Source organism: Lipotes vexillifer, unplaced genomic scaffold (assembly GCF_000442215.2).
Source record: "Lipotes vexillifer unplaced genomic scaffold, Lipotes_vexillifer_v1.1 scaffold671, whole genome shotgun sequence".
In the NCBI taxonomy this organism is placed as follows: Eukaryota; Metazoa; Chordata; class Mammalia; order Artiodactyla; family Lipotidae; genus Lipotes; species Lipotes vexillifer.
Window position 1 is genome coordinate 1,749,999 of NW_006782851.1, and position 19,241 is coordinate 1,769,239.

General features: G+C 48.0%; 1 protein-coding gene across 1 annotated transcript in view; it reads left to right on the forward strand.

The window, feature by feature from the left end:
• The window catches only part of GLT1D1 (glycosyltransferase 1 domain containing 1), a 106,984-nt gene extending 93,202 nt beyond the window's left edge, over positions 1–13,782 (forward strand). The window contains exon 13 of the mRNA XM_007455456.1: positions 13,621–13,782. Coding sequence (XP_007455518.1) covers positions 13,621–13,782 — 162 coding nt within the window. The remainder of the gene's footprint in view (positions 1–13,620) is intronic.
• Positions 13,783–19,241: the final 5,459 nt, after the last annotated feature.

A 19,241-nucleotide genomic window follows, 5' to 3' on the forward strand; every position in this document is an offset into this window, starting at 1 on the left:
GAATGCCTTTCCTTTGAATAGCGACCCCTAAAAGCTAAAACAATACCCGCACATGAAGAGTGTGCAGCGGTTCCTTGCCGATCCTCCAGACAAAGGCATGGCTTTTTACCACGTCCTGCATCTCTCAACGTGAACGCCAGCCAAGCTGGAGGTCACAGAGTATTGTCTCCCCGTGGGCAAAGAGATTTTATTTTCATCTCCCCAAACCCAATGTCTGTTTATTTTATAGCTCAATTTCAGAGCACTATAATTTTATCAGTGAGTGTCTGAACAGCCATCACTTATAAATGGCTGTATCGGGTCCAGTGCTAGAACGAGAGCAGTTTGGCTATCCTGACTTCATTTCACATTCCTTGTAAGGCATTCCTTTCAATATTTGCAAATAACTGTCCTATCTCTGACACGTCCAAGTTATTTCTGCCGGTTACCGGCTTCCTGTGAGTTACCAGACACAGTTCCGCAGCACTCATACAGTTAAGGCGTGGGCTTATTTTGTTTCCAGCGCTTTAATGGTACTTTTACAAAGGATGTTAAAAAAGAACAGAACGCTCTAGGGGGGAGCATCTGGGGGGAGGCTGCATTTTTTTAACACGTTTTGAAAAGCGTGCTCGACGCGGATGTCACACGTGACTTTGTTTTACAGTCACGAGCAGACTTGACCTAGCACGGAGTGGGAGCTGTTGCTTCAGAGCAGACATGCGTTTTCCATAAGTCAGTGGCCTTGGTTACTGTCATCCAGCTCAGGAGCGCAGATGGAATCAGCCACTGGTTTGTTGCCAGTGTTTGCAAGGTTTATTCCAAGTGTGCATTCAAATAAGCATTCAAAGCTCCATTTCACTTATTGAGAAGGGACTTCCACGCCAGGGTGTCAGCCTCATAAAGTTAATGTAGATAGATGCATAGACAGATAGATACATAGATCCAAAGATACATAGATACAGACAGACAGACATATCGAATGCAGAAAAATCATACTTTGGATTTTCAACAAAACGATGATTAAAAGTATTCAGCTGTGGTAGGAAGAAAATAATCTCTATTTTTATACACCTCAGCCCCGGAAAACCTTAATTTAAGTGAAGCTTTCCAAACCTACTAAACATTGATTTTTTTTTTTTTTTTTTTTTGGTTACTGCGACAGTCCCATTCTTTTTCTTTTTAAGAAGAAAAGAGCTGAGCTATTTTATGGCTACATTTTATAGCTTCGAAATTAAAATCCATTTGACACTGAATAGAAACTGAATCCATTTCCTCTCTCAAGGACAGACTTTTGAAGTGTGGCCCCAACTAATTCCGCTGGGAGGTTCTGTTTGTCTTTTAGGCAGCTCTAAAAAAGGTCATAACTTCCGGAATAATGATGATGACGACGGCTCACATTTAGCGCATGCGTGTTATGTTCCGGTGTCTATTCTTTGCCGTCATGGATTTACACTTTTATTAAGACCGTTTCACTTCAAATCTTTGACTTTTGATGGTCCATCAACAGTTTAACGTTTGGAAGAAGCAAGGCGTGTTGGAGACACATCAGCCTCCGAACTTCTGTTTGGGCAGAGCTGTGCTTGGGTCTCGAGTTTTCCCCCTCGAAATCAAGGTGATCCTGGACACGTTTCTTCTTCCTGTGCTCGTTCCTTGATCCGTAAGACGTAAGATGCAGATGATGATGCCTGTCTTTGGGGAATAGCAGAAAGCACGCGGGGTGGAGTGCCGTCCTTGGGCTCAGAGGAAAGCTGCGTGGACGCAGAGTTAATCATATTCACGGTGCGCCGCTGGGTGAGGTTGTTTGCTGCCGCTCGGGAGCTGTACAGTCTGCTGAGCTCTTAGGTTTAGGCGGTGGAATTAAGCTCAGTGCAGCGAGACATTCTCCTTGTGAAATCTGGCCAGCGTCATGCAAAGTATCATTTCTCTCTTTCTTCTTTTTATTTTTTACTTAAAACAATTTTTAACTTTTTAACCAAACATTTAGAGTTCTTAGATGTTAAATACAACTGTGATGTGTAAGCCCCCAACCAGTCCCTCTGAAATGTAAAAGCACAGATGCGGGCGCGTCCAGTGTTTGTTGGATTTCCATTGAAGCCCAAAGGAAACTCTGGGCAAACTCTGCGTGAACTAAAATGGAAGTCAGTCCAACATTTTTTTTTGCGTGGATTTGTCCACAGGGTGACCATATTGTTCATTGTGAAAAACCAGGCACCTTTGAGAGTGAAAGGGGTGTTATTGATAATTATGCTGGGATGACGGCCATGAACCTGAACCAAATGACCTAGGTAATGACCGTCTGCTTGAAGAGCTGGGATCAGATGCAGAGTTGGTATTTGTTAGGGATCAAGGGTGCGTCCAGCCACGTAGGGGAGGCACAGTTTTCTAATAGCCACGTTGAAAGAAAATAAAAAGAAACAGATGAAATTCATATCAATAATATATTTTATTTAGCTTCATCTATCCAAACTTGCATCATCTCAACATGTAGTCGATATAAACAGTGTTTTTCCCCATCCCACCTGCCCATAGAACTGACCGTTGGTTTCAGTGCAATATAAACAATTTTTAATGAGATCTTTACATTCTTTTTTTTTTCGAGCCTCTGAAATCCTGCATGTATTTTACCCACCAGCTCATCTCAGTCTGGAGATTAAATTTGTATCGAAATACTTGGTTTTTATTGAGACTCTATACCACTTGCAGCTGAAAAAGTAGATTCACATGTCCAGGTTGTTGCAAGTATACTTGTAAAGCTTTGTAATACCTGAATCAAGCACCAGTGTCAAAATTTCAGTTTAAGTCCATTCAAGTGAATAGTTAAAAATGCAGTTCCCGGGCACACTAGCCACATTTCCAGAGCTCAGAGTGGGTGCTGGGCGGCACTGCTCCCCGGAGAGGGAGCGATGGGGCAGGTGGTCCCAGCCAGGCCTCCTCTGTGTGCTGGGCACCACTACAGGGACCTTGCCCATTTCTCTTACTAATCCTCACGGGAACCCCACACAGGTGTTACCGTGATGATCCCAGAGAGGGTGAGGCATTTACCTTCGAAGCTCAGCGGGAGATAACAGGGCTGGGACTCGAGGGAGGTCTCAGCCTGATGGGTGCTCGGCCACCCCTGAGAGCGTTTGCACGATTCCTCGTGTGGCTGTCTCTCCCTCTGTCTCTCTCTCTCCTTCTTTCTCTGTCTCTCTCTCTGTATGTCTCTGTCTCTACCTTTGTCTCTGTCTCTCACTCTCTGACTCTCCCTCTCTCTGTCTTTGCATCTCTCCTTCTTTCTCTGTCTCTGGCTCTGCCTGTGTCTCTGGCTCTCGCCCAGTTTTCTGTGCCTGTCTCTCCTCCTCTCTGTGTCTCTCTTTCTCCCATCTCCGTCTTTCCTTCTTTCTTTATCTCCGTCTGTTTCTGTCTTTCCCTCTATTTCTTTCTCTCGCCCTCTATCTGTGTCTCTCTCGGTGTCTGTGTCTCTCCCTCTGTCTCCCTCACCATCTCTCTCTTTCTCCCTTCCCTCCCCTCCTCTGTTGCCTGGGCAGAGAGGGGACACTTTTCCACGGGACCATCCTCTAAAAGGATTCTGCTCACCATTTTGTCCGACTTCTTGGGGAGAACGGACCTCTTTCTAAGGCCCAGTCCTGCTTCGCTTCTCTGCCTGTGGCTGGTCCCTGGGGTCAGAATGACCCAGAGGGCTGGAGGTGGTGGAGGGGGAGGGATGCCTCGGGTGAGCACAGCGCTGAGCGGTGCTGCACAGAGTCGGGCTTGGCCAGGTGAGAAGGACGAGGATGGAGCCACCAGGTGAGGCTCGCTGCTCAGGAAAGGCCAGGCCAGGCCGGGAGCCAATGAGGGATGGAGCACAGGGCCCTTCCCGGCTCTGGTCCAGGTTTTTGTACTCCCGGCCGGCAGGCAAAGTCTGACATTCTCTTTAAATAGGAGGACGGGAGGACCGTTTTTCTTCTGCTTGTGGACTCTCCACCCGCCTTTACAGGGCAGGAGGCTGCATCTCGGACCTGACCTTCTGGCCTGACCTCTGCTGGCCGCCCGTGTCTCACAGGCTACGTGTGCGACTCTCAGACCCGCCGGCTGTGCGCACCCGCTCTGCGTGTGAACAAGCACCCTGTGGTTGGGGGCCATTTTTTTTTTTTTGAAACTGAGAATTTTTAGCTACTTTATTAAATATATTCAGTTTCAAGGCTCTGACCATCCATAATTGCCATGATGCAAAACATGTGTTCACGTGTAAAAAATACCCCTTCAACATGCTTTAAGAGGAATAACTGTGTTTTGCGATCTATGCGGCAGGAAATCGAATTTGATATTTAGAAAACCAACTAATTGTAGTTGGGGGCTTGCGATCAGGAGAGCGGCCTGCCTGACCCAGCCTGACCACACCAAAGGGACCCTCAGCCCCAGCGCTGCCGGCCGATGCCCTGCCCGTCACCCTGTGAGTTGGACCCTCTTCCCGGGGGCCTGGTGACGAGGTGTCGGGACAGCAAATGCGGTGCCCAGCCCGCTCCAGGAATCAGCATTTGCAGTTGATCCTGAAATCCAGAGTAGGGAGATGATGGTGACTTCTTGGCAGTGGCAGAATTCAGGTGAGTGGCCTGTGCAGGATCCTCGGGGGCTGCAGCTGCCAGGGTGATGCTGTAGGAGAAGGCGCGGGACCCCGGCAGCCGGCTCAGGCCCCCTCCCCGCGGCCTCCCGACCAGTGCGGCGTGTGCGCATACGAGCAGCCCTGCACCACTGTCCTGGGCTCTGTATCTACGTGCTGCTTCCATCTGTCCCCGCCTCTCAGGGGCTCTGTCCCCAGAATACTGCTGTATCCAGACCCTTACACCCTCCCCCCATTCCAAGGCACTACTGGGCCTTGTCTGGATGGTTAGAATAGCTTCCTCCGCTCCATCCCACGCTCTCTCCTCCTAGCAGCCAAAGGGACCTTTATAAAATGCAGACGCCGTCCCATCCATCCCCGGTGCAAAACCCCTCTGTGACTTCCTGTGGCCGTAGAGAAAAGGCATCTCCCGACTCGGCTTCCAGGGCTTCACGCCTCTCTTCCCCTGCTCCCTGCCCACCCCTGGTTCTTCCCGCAGCCGGGCCGCCGGGAGCATCCTTCCCCCTCGGCTTCACTGTCTCTTTCTTGAGAGGCTTTTGCCCCGTCACCCTCCCCTATCTTCTCCATCCCCACCCCACCCCACCCCACCCCCGCCCTGTGCTTTTCCTTCGTAACCCTCTGCGCAGTTCACACGCGCGCCCTTGCTTTTATCGTACATGACCTCCCCACCCGAATGAATGAATGCCCCCCGGGTTGGTGGTCATGCTGGCTTATTCACGTGGCCCCTCGTGGTGGTCCTGGCACAAACCCCAGGGCATTAAAGGGATAATCTTTCTTGGGTAGTAACCAAACACCTTTGGTTATTTTAGTTTGATGTGAATCTACACCGCATGCCACCCAGGTGTAGTTGAACTGCTTTCTTTTCCTGTTTGCTTTGCAAAGTAGCAGAGGACAGCCTCGGCCCCTGAACTCTGCCCGGACTCCCTCCCTGGACGGTCCTTTCCACGGCCTCCCTGAAGTCAGCATTCCTTGGGTGACACTGCCAGTTGGTGACATGCTCATGCCATTTCCCCCGAGTACGACCAGGGTGACTTAACTGCAGATTTCCTTGCACATTTCTTCTGGATTTTGCTGTCTCCCTCTGACCTTCTGCCGCTGGCAGTGTGTGCTCACCAGAGCCCTCTCCTGGGTCCATCTCTTCTCTTCCAAGCCTTTCCTCACTTTCTTCCCTTTCCTTCCAGACATTCTCCTCTTCCCTGCCTCTGAACCAGCCAGTGGGGCGTGAGCAATTTTCTGCCAGCCCGTGTATTGAAATGACGCTCTGGTCGGAATCTGGGAAGCAAGAGAGTGGGAGACACAGAGAATATTCACTATCCTTGCTTTTAGTTTCATCAGTAGTTCCCAAATCTCATGGATCTGTGCCGGTAGCTTTGTAGGTTTGTTCCATCCTCCCGTAAAGCAGCCAGGCCTGGTGGAAAAGGCCCTCAGCTCTGGGGCTGCACTGTCTAATTCCCATTTCTGCCACTTACTGCTGTGCTACCTCGGGCAGGTTCCTGGACCTCACTGTGCCCCCGTTTCTGTCTCTGTGAAAAGAGTCATAGTCATAGCACAGAGTCCTCGTCCCTTTTCTGCAATTCCAAAATCCAAAAAGCACTTGAAAAGCAGTTTTATTTTTAGTAAGTTGGGTGCCAAAACTCAGTTGGCAGCAAACTCATATCTGAGCTGATGTGAAGTTATTCGTGTCTTTGTTTATCCTGCTTGGTGGGATGATTCTTAAGATTTGGAAGTTCCGGTGTGTCGTTTATGGGGCGCTGCGTTAGACCCCTGGAGGGCATATGTTACTAAAAGGGCACGTTGACCATTTTATTAAAAACCCCAAATCCTGGATTCTGAAACATGACTGATTGTTACCTGGGTATAAGCTCTTGCTAACTGTTGACTGTTGTTATAAATTCTGACCAGTTCTGGCCCCTGTGGAAGGCTCTTGGCCAGAGACCAGGTGTCACCGTTGAGAAGGTAGAGAACAGGTTGGCACCTCACCGAGGCTTTCTGCTTGACTCAGCCAGGCACAGAAGAGAATTGAAAGGCGGTTCGCTTTCTCACCAAGTGGTCCACAGTCGTTCGCTACCGCTACTCTCACGGGCCACCTGAGAACAGTGGTCTAGATCACAGGCCAGAGCCTCCAGGGCTCTGCCTCATCACTCCTGGGTATCGCTGGGTTTGGGTCCTGGCTGTGAGCGGGCTTGTTGGACGCTAGCTCAGAAATTGTCCTGTTAAAGGGCCTGAGCTTGCAGTGTGAGTGAACAGAACTCTGCAGCCGCCAGTCTCGGAAGGGACGGGTGGGAAAGAGCCAGATCAGACTCCCAGCTGCCGCCATTCGACGGCCACGGGTCATGGTCAGGGGCCCGAGCCCCTGCCACCTTCTCTGGCTCTGCATCGGGCGGGCAGTGTGCATGGGGATGATCTACCGGGAAGTTGCTTCTGCACCCACCCAGGTTGGCTTCTGCTCCCACATCGGCCCAAGATTCTCACAGCTGTTGTTGATATTCGTTTTAAAGTCAGCCACTCTCTCTAACCATTACGTTGTCATGTGAACAAGCAGCCCTCCCCAAACTCAGTTATCGCTGCTGCAAGTTTAAAAGATAGGCTGACCATGGAGAACAGTTACGGAGGTTCCTTGAAAAACTGAAAATAGAGTTGCCATATGATCCAGCAGTCCCACCCCTGGGCATATATCCAGAGAAAACGATAATTTGAAAAGATACATGCACCCAGTGTTCATAGCAGCACTATTTAGAGTAGCCAGGACATGGAAATGGCCTAAATGTCCATCGACAGATGAATGGATAAAGAAGATGTGGTACACACACACACACACACACACACACACACACACACACACACACAGGAATATTACCCAGCCATAAAAAAGAATGAAATAATGCCATTTGCAGCAACATGGATGGACCTAGAGGTGATCATACTGAGTGAAGTAAGTCAGACAGAGAAAGACAAATGTCATATGATGTCACTTATATGTGGAATCTAAAATACGACACAGGGCTTCCCTGGTGGCGCAGTGGTTGGGAGTCCGCCTGCCGATGCAGGGGACACGGGTTCGTGCCCCGGTCCGGGAGGATCCCACATGCCGCGGAGCGGCTGGGCCCGTGAGCCGTGGCCGCTGAGCCTGCGTGTCCGGAGCCTGTGCTCCGCAACGGGAGAGGCCACAACAGTGAGAGGCCCGCGTAACGAAAAAAAAAATAATAATAAAATAAAATAAAATACGACACAAAGAAACTTACTTACAAAACAGAAACAGACTCACAGACATAGAAAACAAGCTTATGGTTGCCAGAGGGGAAGGGGGGGGCATAAATTAGGAGTTTGGGATTAACAGATACACACCACTATGTACAAAATAGATAAATAACAAGGTCTTGCTGTATAACACAGGAAACTATATTCAATATCTTGAAATAAGCCGCAATGGAAAAGAATATATATATATGAATCACTTTGCTGTACACCTGAAACTAACACAACATTGTAAATCAACTATAATTCAGTTAAAAAAAAAAAGACTGGGAATTCCCTGACGGTCCAGTGGTTAGGACTCCATGCTGTCACTGTCGAGGGCCTGGGTTCGATTCCCTGGTCAGGGAACTAAAATCCCACAAGCTGTGCGGTGTGGTCAAAAAAAAAAAAATAGACTAAAGGTTTATGCTGAATAATTTCAAGGCTATTTGCACGTTCTTACAAGTGGTCCCCACTTTACCCAACGGCAGGAGTCATCGAGAGAACAGCTAACGGAATTATGATGTGGCCATGTGTACATATACATCGTGAACGATGGCATTTGGATAAAGCTCAACACTAGACCAGCGAATGCTGTTTTGTGTAAGAAAAACAAGACAGATGCGTGCATGTCACTTCCAGATGGATATTGAAGTGTGATTCTCGCAACTTACAGTTGTCAATGAGATGAATCTATTCTTTTTTTTTAATATATAAAGTTATTTATTTATTTATTTTTGGCTGCGTTGGGTCTTCGTTGCTGTGTGCAGGCTTTCTCTAGTTGCGGTGAGCAGGGGCTGCTCTTCGTCACGGTGCCCGGGCACCGTTGCAGTGGATTCTCTTGTTGTGGAGCACGGGCTCTAGGCACGTGGGCTTCAGTAGTTGTGGCAGGCGGACTCAGTAGTTGTGGCTCATGGGCTCAGTAGCTGTGGCTCGTGGACTCTAGAGCGCAGGCTCAGTAGTTGTGGCGCACGGGCTTAGTTGCTCCGCGGCATGGGGGATCTTCCCGGACCAGGGATCGAACCCGTGTCCCCTGCATTGGCAGGCGGATTCTTAACCACTGCGCCACCAGGGAAGTCCAAGATGGATCTATTCTGTGGCCAAATAACTTGTGTAAAATAGGGTAGGCACAGTTATCCGTCTTAGACTAGTGTTTTTCATAGTCTGACTCTCCAGAATCACCTGGGGGGAAACTGTTAGAAAATACGCATGTGTTACGGACTGAATGTTTGTGCCTCCACGCACTCACCCCCAAATTCACGTGTTGAAATTTGAGCCTCTCCTGTGATGGTATTGGGAAGCGGGGCCTCCGAGAGTCCATTAGGCCATGAAGGTGGAGCCCTCACGAATGGCATTAGAGCTCTAATAAAAGGCACACCACAAAGATCCCTCGTTCCTTCTGCCACGTGGGATTATAGTGAAAAGACAACCATCTCTGAACCAGGAAGCAGGTCCTCACCAGACGCCGAATCTTCCAGCGCCTTGATCTTGGACTTCCAACATCCAGAACTGTCTGTGGTTTATAAGCCACCCCCTGTCTGTGGTATTTTGTTATAGCAGACAGACTAAGACACCATTCCTGGACCTCGCCCCTGACCTACCCAATCAGAATCTTAAAGCGAAGTTTGAGGACCAGAGGCACAGACTGAACCTTAATTAACTCCAGGGTTCCGAGGAAAACCACGATCCACGATCGAAACGACAGCACATCTGTCAGTCTTCAGAAACCTCCTTGTCAACATCCCCCATCAGGTGACCTGTCGTATTCAAAGCATCTGGAGAAGCAGCTTTGGGGTTGTCTAATTGAACCCAGAGTTTTTATGCAACTGACTTTCGCTTCTCCTGGAAGAATACGTATATGTATCCCTTACAGAAGGTGGTCGGAATGCAATGCTCTTTCAAACCATCCCATGTTCAGTCTGCCATCTCGCGTGTTCTCTCTGCATGAGGCGTTTGTTTCTCGTTGGGGGCTCCCCCCTGCCCCGTGGCTTTCAGCTGACGCGGTTATGAGAAGGATCCCACCGGGGGTCTAAATATCCATCATGCGGTTATGAGAAGGATCCCACCAGGGGTCTGAATATCCATCCTGTAAAACTGACACTGCTTCTCACGCCCTGCATCTGGCTGGTACCTCGGGGCGACAAGGCAGGTCAAAAGGATTTAGTGAGAAACAAATTTTTAATTGAAATATAGTTGATTTATGATATTATATTAGTCTCAGGTGTACAGCATAGTGATTCCATATTTTTATACATTATACTCTATTTAAAATTACTGTAAACTATTGGCTGTATTTCCTGTGCTGTATAGTATATCCTTGTAACTTATTTATTTTATACATAATAGTTTGTGCCTGTTTGTACGTATACCCCTATCTTGCCCCTCCCTCCTCCCCTCTCCCCACTGGTAACCGCTTCTTTGGTCTCTGTAGCCATAAGTCTCTTTCTGTTTTGTTATATTCATTCCTTTGTTGTAATTTTTAGATTCCACCTATAAGTGATAACACACAGTATTTGTCTCTCTCTCTCTCTGCCTGATGTATTTCTCAGTGAGTTTTCTTCACCAGCAGGGACTACTCAGTAAGGAAGAAAACTCTGAAAACAGTCAACTGCTAATTGAATAATTATGAAAACAAACCGTGGTGTTTTACATGATTTTTTTTTTTTTTTTGCGGTACGCGGGCCTCTCACTGTTGTGGCCTCTCCCGTTGCGGAGCACAGGCTCCAGACGCACAGGCTCAGCGGCCACGGCTCACGGGCCCAGCCGCTCCGCGGCATGTGGGATCTTCCCGGACCGGGACACGAACCCGCGTCCCCTGCATCGGCAGGCGGAAGCTCAACCACTGCGCCACCAGGGAAGGCCGATTTTTTTTTTTTTTTTTTTTAACTTTAGAAATCTGTAACTTAAGCCAGTGTTTGCATACCTGTGGTCCTGGGGTGGGTCTGGTCTGCACACATGTTTTGTTTAGTTTGCTGTTTACTTAAAATTTTGAATTAGTTGTTGGTATTTAGCATGGAGTGCTTTTATATAAATATGCCGAATTTCGACTTCTCTTGAAAAACACAGCAAACGTGGGAACAAGTGGAGGCCCCTACTCGCTGAGGCAGCCGGGGTTCGGCACTGCGGGCCTTCCCCCCCGGGAGCCGTTAGGCACTTGAGTTTCCAACTCTGATCTAGGGCAGTGCCTACATCTGTTCTTAAACTCTCTTAAGATGTGGAATCCCAATACTTGGTTTCTATTTTCTTTTGTTTTAGTGTGTGTACCCTTTAAGGCCTCATAACTTATTATCATGAATAATTTTCAAGAATAGATCATTAAATCACATAAATGATGAATTCTTCCCTCCCCCAGTCAAGACTGGGTGATCAGATATGATGGGTGTTCTGGCGCGTTCTGCAGCTGACAGTTGTATAAAACCTTTTGGGCTTTGGTTGGGATGATGATGAATTGGCATTTGTACTTGTTTCCTGGAAGTGTTGCTACAGCTCTTATGACATGGTCCTTTGGTCCATTGGATGAGTGTCTGGTTGCTGGTACGGGTGGTTGATGGGCATCTCAGTCCAAGTGGTCATTCATCCTCCAGCAGGCTGCCTCAGGCTCCTTTATCGGGTGGCCTCAGACTCCAAGAGGGCGAGAGTGGGAGCTGTTAGACCTTTCGGAGCTTTGCTTGGAAGTCAAACTACATTACTTCTGACCTATTCTGTTGGTCAAAGCAAATTCCAGGGCCAGCCCAGATTCAGGAGATGGGGAAACAGACTCCCTTCCCCCTTTATTGGAGGAGTGGGTGAGCCCTATTTCAAAGAGACGTTCATGCAAGGATGGGGGACTGCGGCCACCATCTTGCACACAGTAAATGACAGTCTGTGTCAACGGGCTTTTCTCACTGTACGCACGCGTGTGTTCAGGGTACCGCCTTAGCTGTCGCGGAGGAGCTGTTTTAGCCCAGAAGAAAATAATCCCAGGGCCTCGGGAGTGACTATTACAGTTCAAGAGTGAGATTTTTCTTTCCTTCTCTTTCTTTTCTTTCAGCCACCCAGCCAGGGTTTTATGCCAACGGCCAAGATGTTTCCCACTCCTTACCCAACTCTCTCTTGCTTTGTTTAAGTCAGTGTTTTTGGTTCAGTCTTCCATGCAGAGAGGAAAAAAAAAAAAGTGCGCTTTATCACATCCTATTCCTAGAAACTCTTATTCAGGATTCCATTATAAAACGGTCATATGTGCTATAGAAATCATAAGCAGGGGGTTGGGTTTTAGCCAAAGTGTCTGCATCAGATAAATCAAAGATATGACCAGCATCGTAAAATAATGTACCAAAGCTATAAGCCTCTCGAATAATTTTAATAAGAATGTTGTTCTCCTATGAGATGGGAATAAATGTTACATTTTTATTATAAAAAGAACACCAATTTACCATAAAGTGTATATATACTACATAAAAACATAATTCCACTCTATCGTAAATATTGCTTTTTATATTGCTAGCTATAAAAATCATCCAACGTTTAATTAACGATAATTTTGAGAATACGTGGACGTTCCTTGTAAATGGCACAAAGCACTGTGTGTTAATCTTAGGCACTGTTGACTTATTGGAATTTACACGGGTTGGGGAATCACAATAATAACGATATAGCTAAGTCTGGGCTAGGCACTGCCCTGAGTTCTTTGTATTAACTCATTGAATCCTGTCAACACGCTATAAAGCAGGTACTGTAATTATTCCTAATTTAAAGATGAAGAAACCTCGCCTCAGAGAGGTTACGAAACGCACCCAGCATGACTCCCGTGAAGGGTAGGGTGTGAATTTAAATGCAGGCCTCCTGGCTGGTGAGCCCTGCTTTGACTTATGTGCAAATATAATAAATAATGCGTGCTCCCCTCCCCCCTCTGAATACTCTTTAGCAATCAAAAGAATTCTAGTTCTTTCCAATTATGAAGGGCTTTGATATTAAAAAGCGGCCACTTTTTCATTGCATCAGCATCTGCAAGCGTCAATAAACATAGAGCAAAGCACACTTCCTCCCTCTGAAGCAACAGAAGGAAAGTGTAGAAAATCGAGGCCGGTTAAATCCCCTCTCCCCTCCTTCACCCATGGAGTGAGTGAAGGAGTCTGGGAGTGGAGTCTGGGGAGTCTGGGGCAGGGTGGGGCTTACCCATCCAGTGCCCACTGCCCCTTTGGAGATGACCACTGTAGGGTTCAGAGAGGTTAACTAGCTTGCCCAAAGCCACACAGCTAAGTTATGTGTCAAAGAAGGATTTGAACCCAGATCTGAACCAGTGGAAGCCTGGCCCTTTCCGCTCCACCAGGTGATGTCCATGATTTGAAGACACACTCCGTGTCCGGGAAAGATGAAAGGATCAACACAATGGAAAACAAACGTAGCAGGGGTAGTGTTGTCTAGAATAGCGGAGCTCAGATTCTGGAGTAAGACCTGACTTCATATCTCAGCTGATACAAAGGAGGAAAGAAACCGTGGATCTAACTGTGGAGTCACTGTTAAGGACTCAGTTACTGTGAGAAACAGCAGCTTTGAGCCATCTAGGGAAGAAAGATGGGGAAGCATAATCGATGACTACAGTATTTTTCCACGATGTTCACCCTCGCACGTGTGCGTGTGTGTAATTTCTTACTCAGTCCCAATGTTTGCCTTAACTCGCATCCTTCCGAAAGGCCCTTTTCTCCAGAATACGGTAGGCGGGCAAAGGACGGACCAGGAGCAAAGGCAGACGCGGGATTTGGGGTGCGTTTGCAACCCCCCTTCACCAGCTACTTACCTCTCTTTCTCCTCCACCCCCTTCTTTGCAGGAGTTTGTTCGGCTGGCAAAGAGACTGGGGGGCGATCCGGCGTTAGAAAAACAAATCGTGGCCAACGGAAGGGAGTATGTGAGAATGTACCATTCGTGGCAGGTGGAGAGAAACACCTATGGGCACCTGGTCAGGATGCTGGAGGGAAGCAGTGAGGACTAAGGGCGTGCCTGGTGCCGTGAGATGCTCAGCCCTGGGCAGACACGCAGGGACAGGGCTCTGGGCAGAGGGGCCATCCAGTCGAAATCAAGCCGGGTTCATTGGAACCACAGATCTATTTGTCATAAGACGATTCATCCAGAACCTCTCTGTGCTTCCAGGTAACAGCCCAGATGTGTTTCCTGATCAGTCCTCATGGAGATGCGGTACTAATTGGGGCAGGGTAACTGGTTTTAAGGGGCATCAGGGAGAGAGTTTGATTAGCTGCTTTAGGACTTCTAGGGACAGTAGGGGCTTATTTGTAAGTCGTCACAGGGAAGGGTAGGCCCCTCTCCCCTGTCTTCTGATGACCTGTAACCCATCACTGTCTGTTCAAAGAGCAAAAGCAAAAATCAGACGTGTTGGCTGAGAGGGGTACTGGCAGTGATTATAATGTGGTACAGACCCTGAAGCCAATCTGGGGCGCCGACAGACGTGCAGCTGGGCCCCCAGGCTCTGCAGGTTTCCTTCTCTAAACGCTGGAGACAGTGCTGTGCGTGAGTTGAACTAATCAGTCATGTAACTGAAAGAGCGGGGAGTGCTCTAAATAAGCAGGCCGACCCCTGCTCCCCCCATAGGCTCCACCCACCTCCTGGTTGAATTTGGGTTGAAAACCAGTTGGAACAAAGCCCATTATCGCCCATAGCCTGGAAAATACTGGAGCCTGGCTCATTGGGTTCAGCATCAGGGACCCAGCATCAGGGACCCAAGGATGAGTGTCGATCTGGTCACCAGCCTCCAGCCCATCGCAGGACCGGCACTCGGGTCGCCTTGACCTTATCCAACACGGGGCGAGTTTAACCAAGTGTCATCATCACTGTAAGGACGTCCTGGCTGCACCGGTGCTGCATTCCCCAAACCCTGTGCTTGTTTTCCTTGGTGGCGGTATTTGCCTCTGTTGGATCCTGAAATCCCTGCTTTCTCATGGACGTTCCATGACAACGGCTGGGGGCGAAATGCTCCGTGTCTCGTGGGAGGTGAGGAAACCACCTGGTCCAGAAGGGGGAGATGAGGGCGGCTCCGAGCCCGTCAGCAGAAGCGTTTCCTTGGTGTTTGTTCCAATACCTGCAGGCCCTGGAGTGGGAGGAGGGATCCACATCATCTTTGCCTCAGACTTCACGACATCTTGGACTCCTTTCTTTCCAGCCATCCTATTTCTGTGAACGAACGAACCTACATCTTGTTTTTTAAAGAGTAAGCCTCAGACCGAACGTCTTAAACTCTGATGACTTGGGGATAAGAACAGCACGTTTATGGATTCTGTACCATGTCACTTCCTGTGTCGTCCTACGCCTCAATCTCAGAACAGGATCCCTTCCCAAAGGCAGTTACCTGGAACCCGAAGGTGCTCCTAGCACCCAGGATTTGCTGTCCTGCTAACAATACCCCTCACAGTCCCCCCTTTTTTGGCATCTGAGGGTCACTAGGGTCGGGGCTCCCCTGTGGCCATAGCGAAGAGAGGGAGGGAGAAACAGAGTCCAAACTCCAGGTGGACAGCTCCGTCTGAGTCTGGAATCAGCGATGCCAGCCTAAGAAAAGGCCGCATGTTGTCCCGGGTACCAGCCATTGATGCTGCTGTTGATAAAATGCTGGTGGTCGGGAAGCTCCGCTCTCGTCCTGGTTGAATGACATGGTAGGTGCTTCGCTCCAGTGAGCCTCAGCATCGTTCATTCGTGTCTTTATAGAAACACTCGCACATGCTGCATGCCCTTTGGGGAAGGGCGTGTTGGTTTTAAATGAATAAAGTGTCACCATCCGCTCTAGAGAAAGAGACCCGGTGTGTTTCTTTTGTGAGCCTTGTCCTGCCAGAAACAGACCCTCCACAGCCTCCAGTCCCCGCACTTCAAAAGAAGATACACTGGAGCATCTCATTAAGAGGGGTTTAAAATGCAATTGCTGGGCTTCCCTGGTGGCGCAGTGGTTGAGAGTCTGCCCCGATGCAGGGGACGCGGGTTCGTGCCCCGGTCCGGGAGGATCCCACATGCCGCGGAGCGGCTGGGCCCATGAGCCATGGCCTCTGAGCCTGCGCGTCTGGAGCCTGTGCTCCCCAACGGGAGAGGCCGCAACAGCGAGAGGCCCGCGTACCACAAAAAATAAATAAATTAATTAATTAATTAAATGCAATTGCTATTTTAATACCAAAGTATAGATGTAAAAAAAAAAAAAATGCTTTTCTATAGATGTTCTAGACGCTCTCAGTTTCATACTCAGTTAACTTTATGTTTAAACATTTTGTGTATAGTTTCCAGTTTGCTGATGTACAGGTGTGGAGGACTCCAACAATCCATTTCCAGATAGAACTAAGATACTATAACCTTCACACGTGGAGGGAAGATGCATTTCACACAGCATGGTGTTATCTAGCAAAGAGGCAGAGTTCACACCTGGCTTACAGCTTCTGCCGGAAGAACCCTCCTCACGCTTTCCCCGCACTGTCACAGCGAAGTTAAATACAACAGCATCGTTTTGATCTGAAAGGTTTATCAGGTATCTTCAGGATTCCAAAAGCAGGCTTTCCGTGCACGTGGGAACAGGCGGTCCAGCCTGATGCCTGGCGCAGCCAGCAGACCTAGAATGTGCTGCTAGCTGGTCTCACCATCAGTTACGGATGGGATGTGGAAATCATTTGCACCCTCAGCCTGCATTGTGGCTTCAAGGGTTCACTGCACCTCTGTGCCATCCTCGGTAACAGTAGTTAGCACAGCTGCGTAAACTCTTCCCTTGAAGCCGCCTGGTACTTGACCTTGCAGCTCGTTTACTGCAGCCCTCACGCGATGCTGAAAGCTAGCTCTTATCTTCTCCCTCCTTCCCTCCCTTTTCCACTTGGCTCTCCCCATGCCCCAGCCTCCCTTCCCCTTTCTGACCCAGTCTCCCCTTGGAGAGTCAGGGGACTGATGTGGAATGACACACAGGAAGTCCTCCCCACCCAGAGCCAACCCTCACCAGGGAGGCCACTTAGTAAAGCAGCAGTTCCCAGCCTCGGCTTTTAAAACTCCCGATGCTCGGGCTGCATCTCAGACCAATTACATCAGAGTCTTGGGGTCGGAGGTACCCAGACCTAAAGCTTCCCTGATCCGACGTGCAGCTACCATGCACCGCTACTGACTGGAAACCCCCCTCTTGAATACGGACCAGAATTTCATAGAAAAGAAGGACCGTCAAAGAAAAAGTTGGATTGTGACTCTGTATTCAGAAATGAATCCCAGCATTAAGATAGGTTACATTGGTCTCATGTTTACTAAGATTTATTTCTGCAGGTAGAATTGAAACTCGAAGCCCAGGGCCAAGAAATACTTTGCACCAACAAGTAAACAAAACCATCCACGGGGATTTCATCAATATTCCCCAGAGCTTCTCTTCTTCCTTTGGTGTTGAAGTTTTCTTTTGCAGCGTCTGCCCTGTCATCGTGCTTACGGTCACTCGTTATCTGGTTCCGTCCTGCCAGAGCCTCATTTGCCTGGGTTTCAAGTAATTCTCCAAAATCCTTTTCATCAATTTCAGGAAAATCCTGCATTTTCTGCAAGGTTTGCGATTTTACTTTTTACTTGATTTACATTGTGTTGGCATTTAAACACTCTGAACATGGAACAGTCATTAAGCGGGGCCAACTCGACACTGGATGGGAGGGTATTAATTAGGATTAACACTTGGGTAAGGCTGACAGGAAATCCAAAAGAACGATGGCGGAAGCAGAAGACAAATACATTTTCTTCTGTCAAGTAAAGAGATTAACAAAGCACAGATGGTGTTTCCTGGGGTCAGGGACTCAGACCCCTCCATCCTCAGTATGTGGCCATCTCTACCTCATGGTGTAAGATGGCTGCCCAAGCTCCACCACCATGCCTGAATTCCAGACTGAAGGAAGATGCAAGGCGGGAGCAAAGATTTATTTCCTCCCTTTCAGGACAATTCCTGTTTCTGAGTACATACCATGCCCACACCCAGTTGCAAGGGAAGCTTAGATTGCAGGCTTTTCTCTCAGCAGCCATGTGCCTAGTTAAAAAACAAAAAGAGAAGAGGATGAAAGACCAAAGCAGACCATCCTAGAACTATGGGACAGTTTCAGAAAGTATAGTGTGCATAATGAGAACACCAGAAGGAAAAGAAAGAAAGAAGGAAGCAGAAGAGATATTTGAAAACAATAATGACTGAGAGTTCTCAGGATCAATGTCAGACACCAAACCACAGATTCAGGAAACTCAGAGATCACCAAGCAGGGTAAATGCCAGAAAAATATACACCTAGGGTTATCATATTCAAACTACAGAAGGTCAAAGATAAAGAAAATTCCTGAAAGGAGTCAGAGGTAACAAAACCCACTTCACTTAAAGAGGAAAAAGTATAAGGATTATATCTGACTTCTGTTATGGAACCATGCAAACAAGATGAGATTGGAGTGAAATATTTAAAGTATGTTTAAAAAAAAAGATAAGAGAGAGAGAGAAGGGGAGAATGCCTATTTGGAACAGCTTGCAGTGCAGTAGCCACTGTGAAAAACTGGTTTTAGATTCTGCAGTCGTTACAGCCATTCTACATTTTACTAATCACTGAAGACCTTTTAATGCCAAGAAAAGTGCCTTCCACAAGGTTTTCATTAAGCCTTGAAGGCCATCCCAACACAGCCCACCTCTTTCTCCCCAAGATCCCATTTGTATACAAGCCCTCAGCCAGGGCCATGTATCCATTATTACCCCAACCCCTGCAGCTCCTCAGTTAAAAATTCAAGAGTCTAAGAGTACACGGGCTCCCATCTAAATCTCCTACAATGTTTCTCTTGTGTTAGGCGAAACACAGCCCTGGAAGACAATAAAATGAAGTGTACTGACGCCATCTACATAATCCTGGTCTTTGCACCGGATGTTCCTCCCGTTACCCTGAATGAGTAAGCACACCGCTGCTCATGTCAGAAGGTCTTGGGAAATACTGTAGAAATCGTTTCTGAAATGATCCATGAGCCAGAGTTTGACTGAAACAAAGCAAGAATTTGCATTGAAAAACAAGATGTTGGGACTTCCCTGGCGGTCCGGTGGTTAGGACTCTGCGCTTTCACTGCTGTGGCCCGGGTTCCAGCTCTGTCTGGGAACTAAGATCCTGCATGCCGCGTGGTACAGCCAAAAAATAAATAAATAAATAAATTTAAATTTATATAAATAAATAAATTTATATATATTAAAAAAGAAACACACACAAGACGTCTTGAAGTTCCAACATGCATAGTGTTTCGGTTCAGTGTTTAGAACAAAAATTTTGCGTGGTCAAAATTATCTGCAAAGACTCCCCACAAGTCTGGCATATTCGGTTGTGTATTTACAGCCCTGCCCATCAAGTCACGGGCACAGGCAAGTGTTAGAACCAGGGAGGGAGGTTGAAGAACGTCACCCTCTGAATGTCTGGTTATGAGACGGTTCTCATTTTATATATAG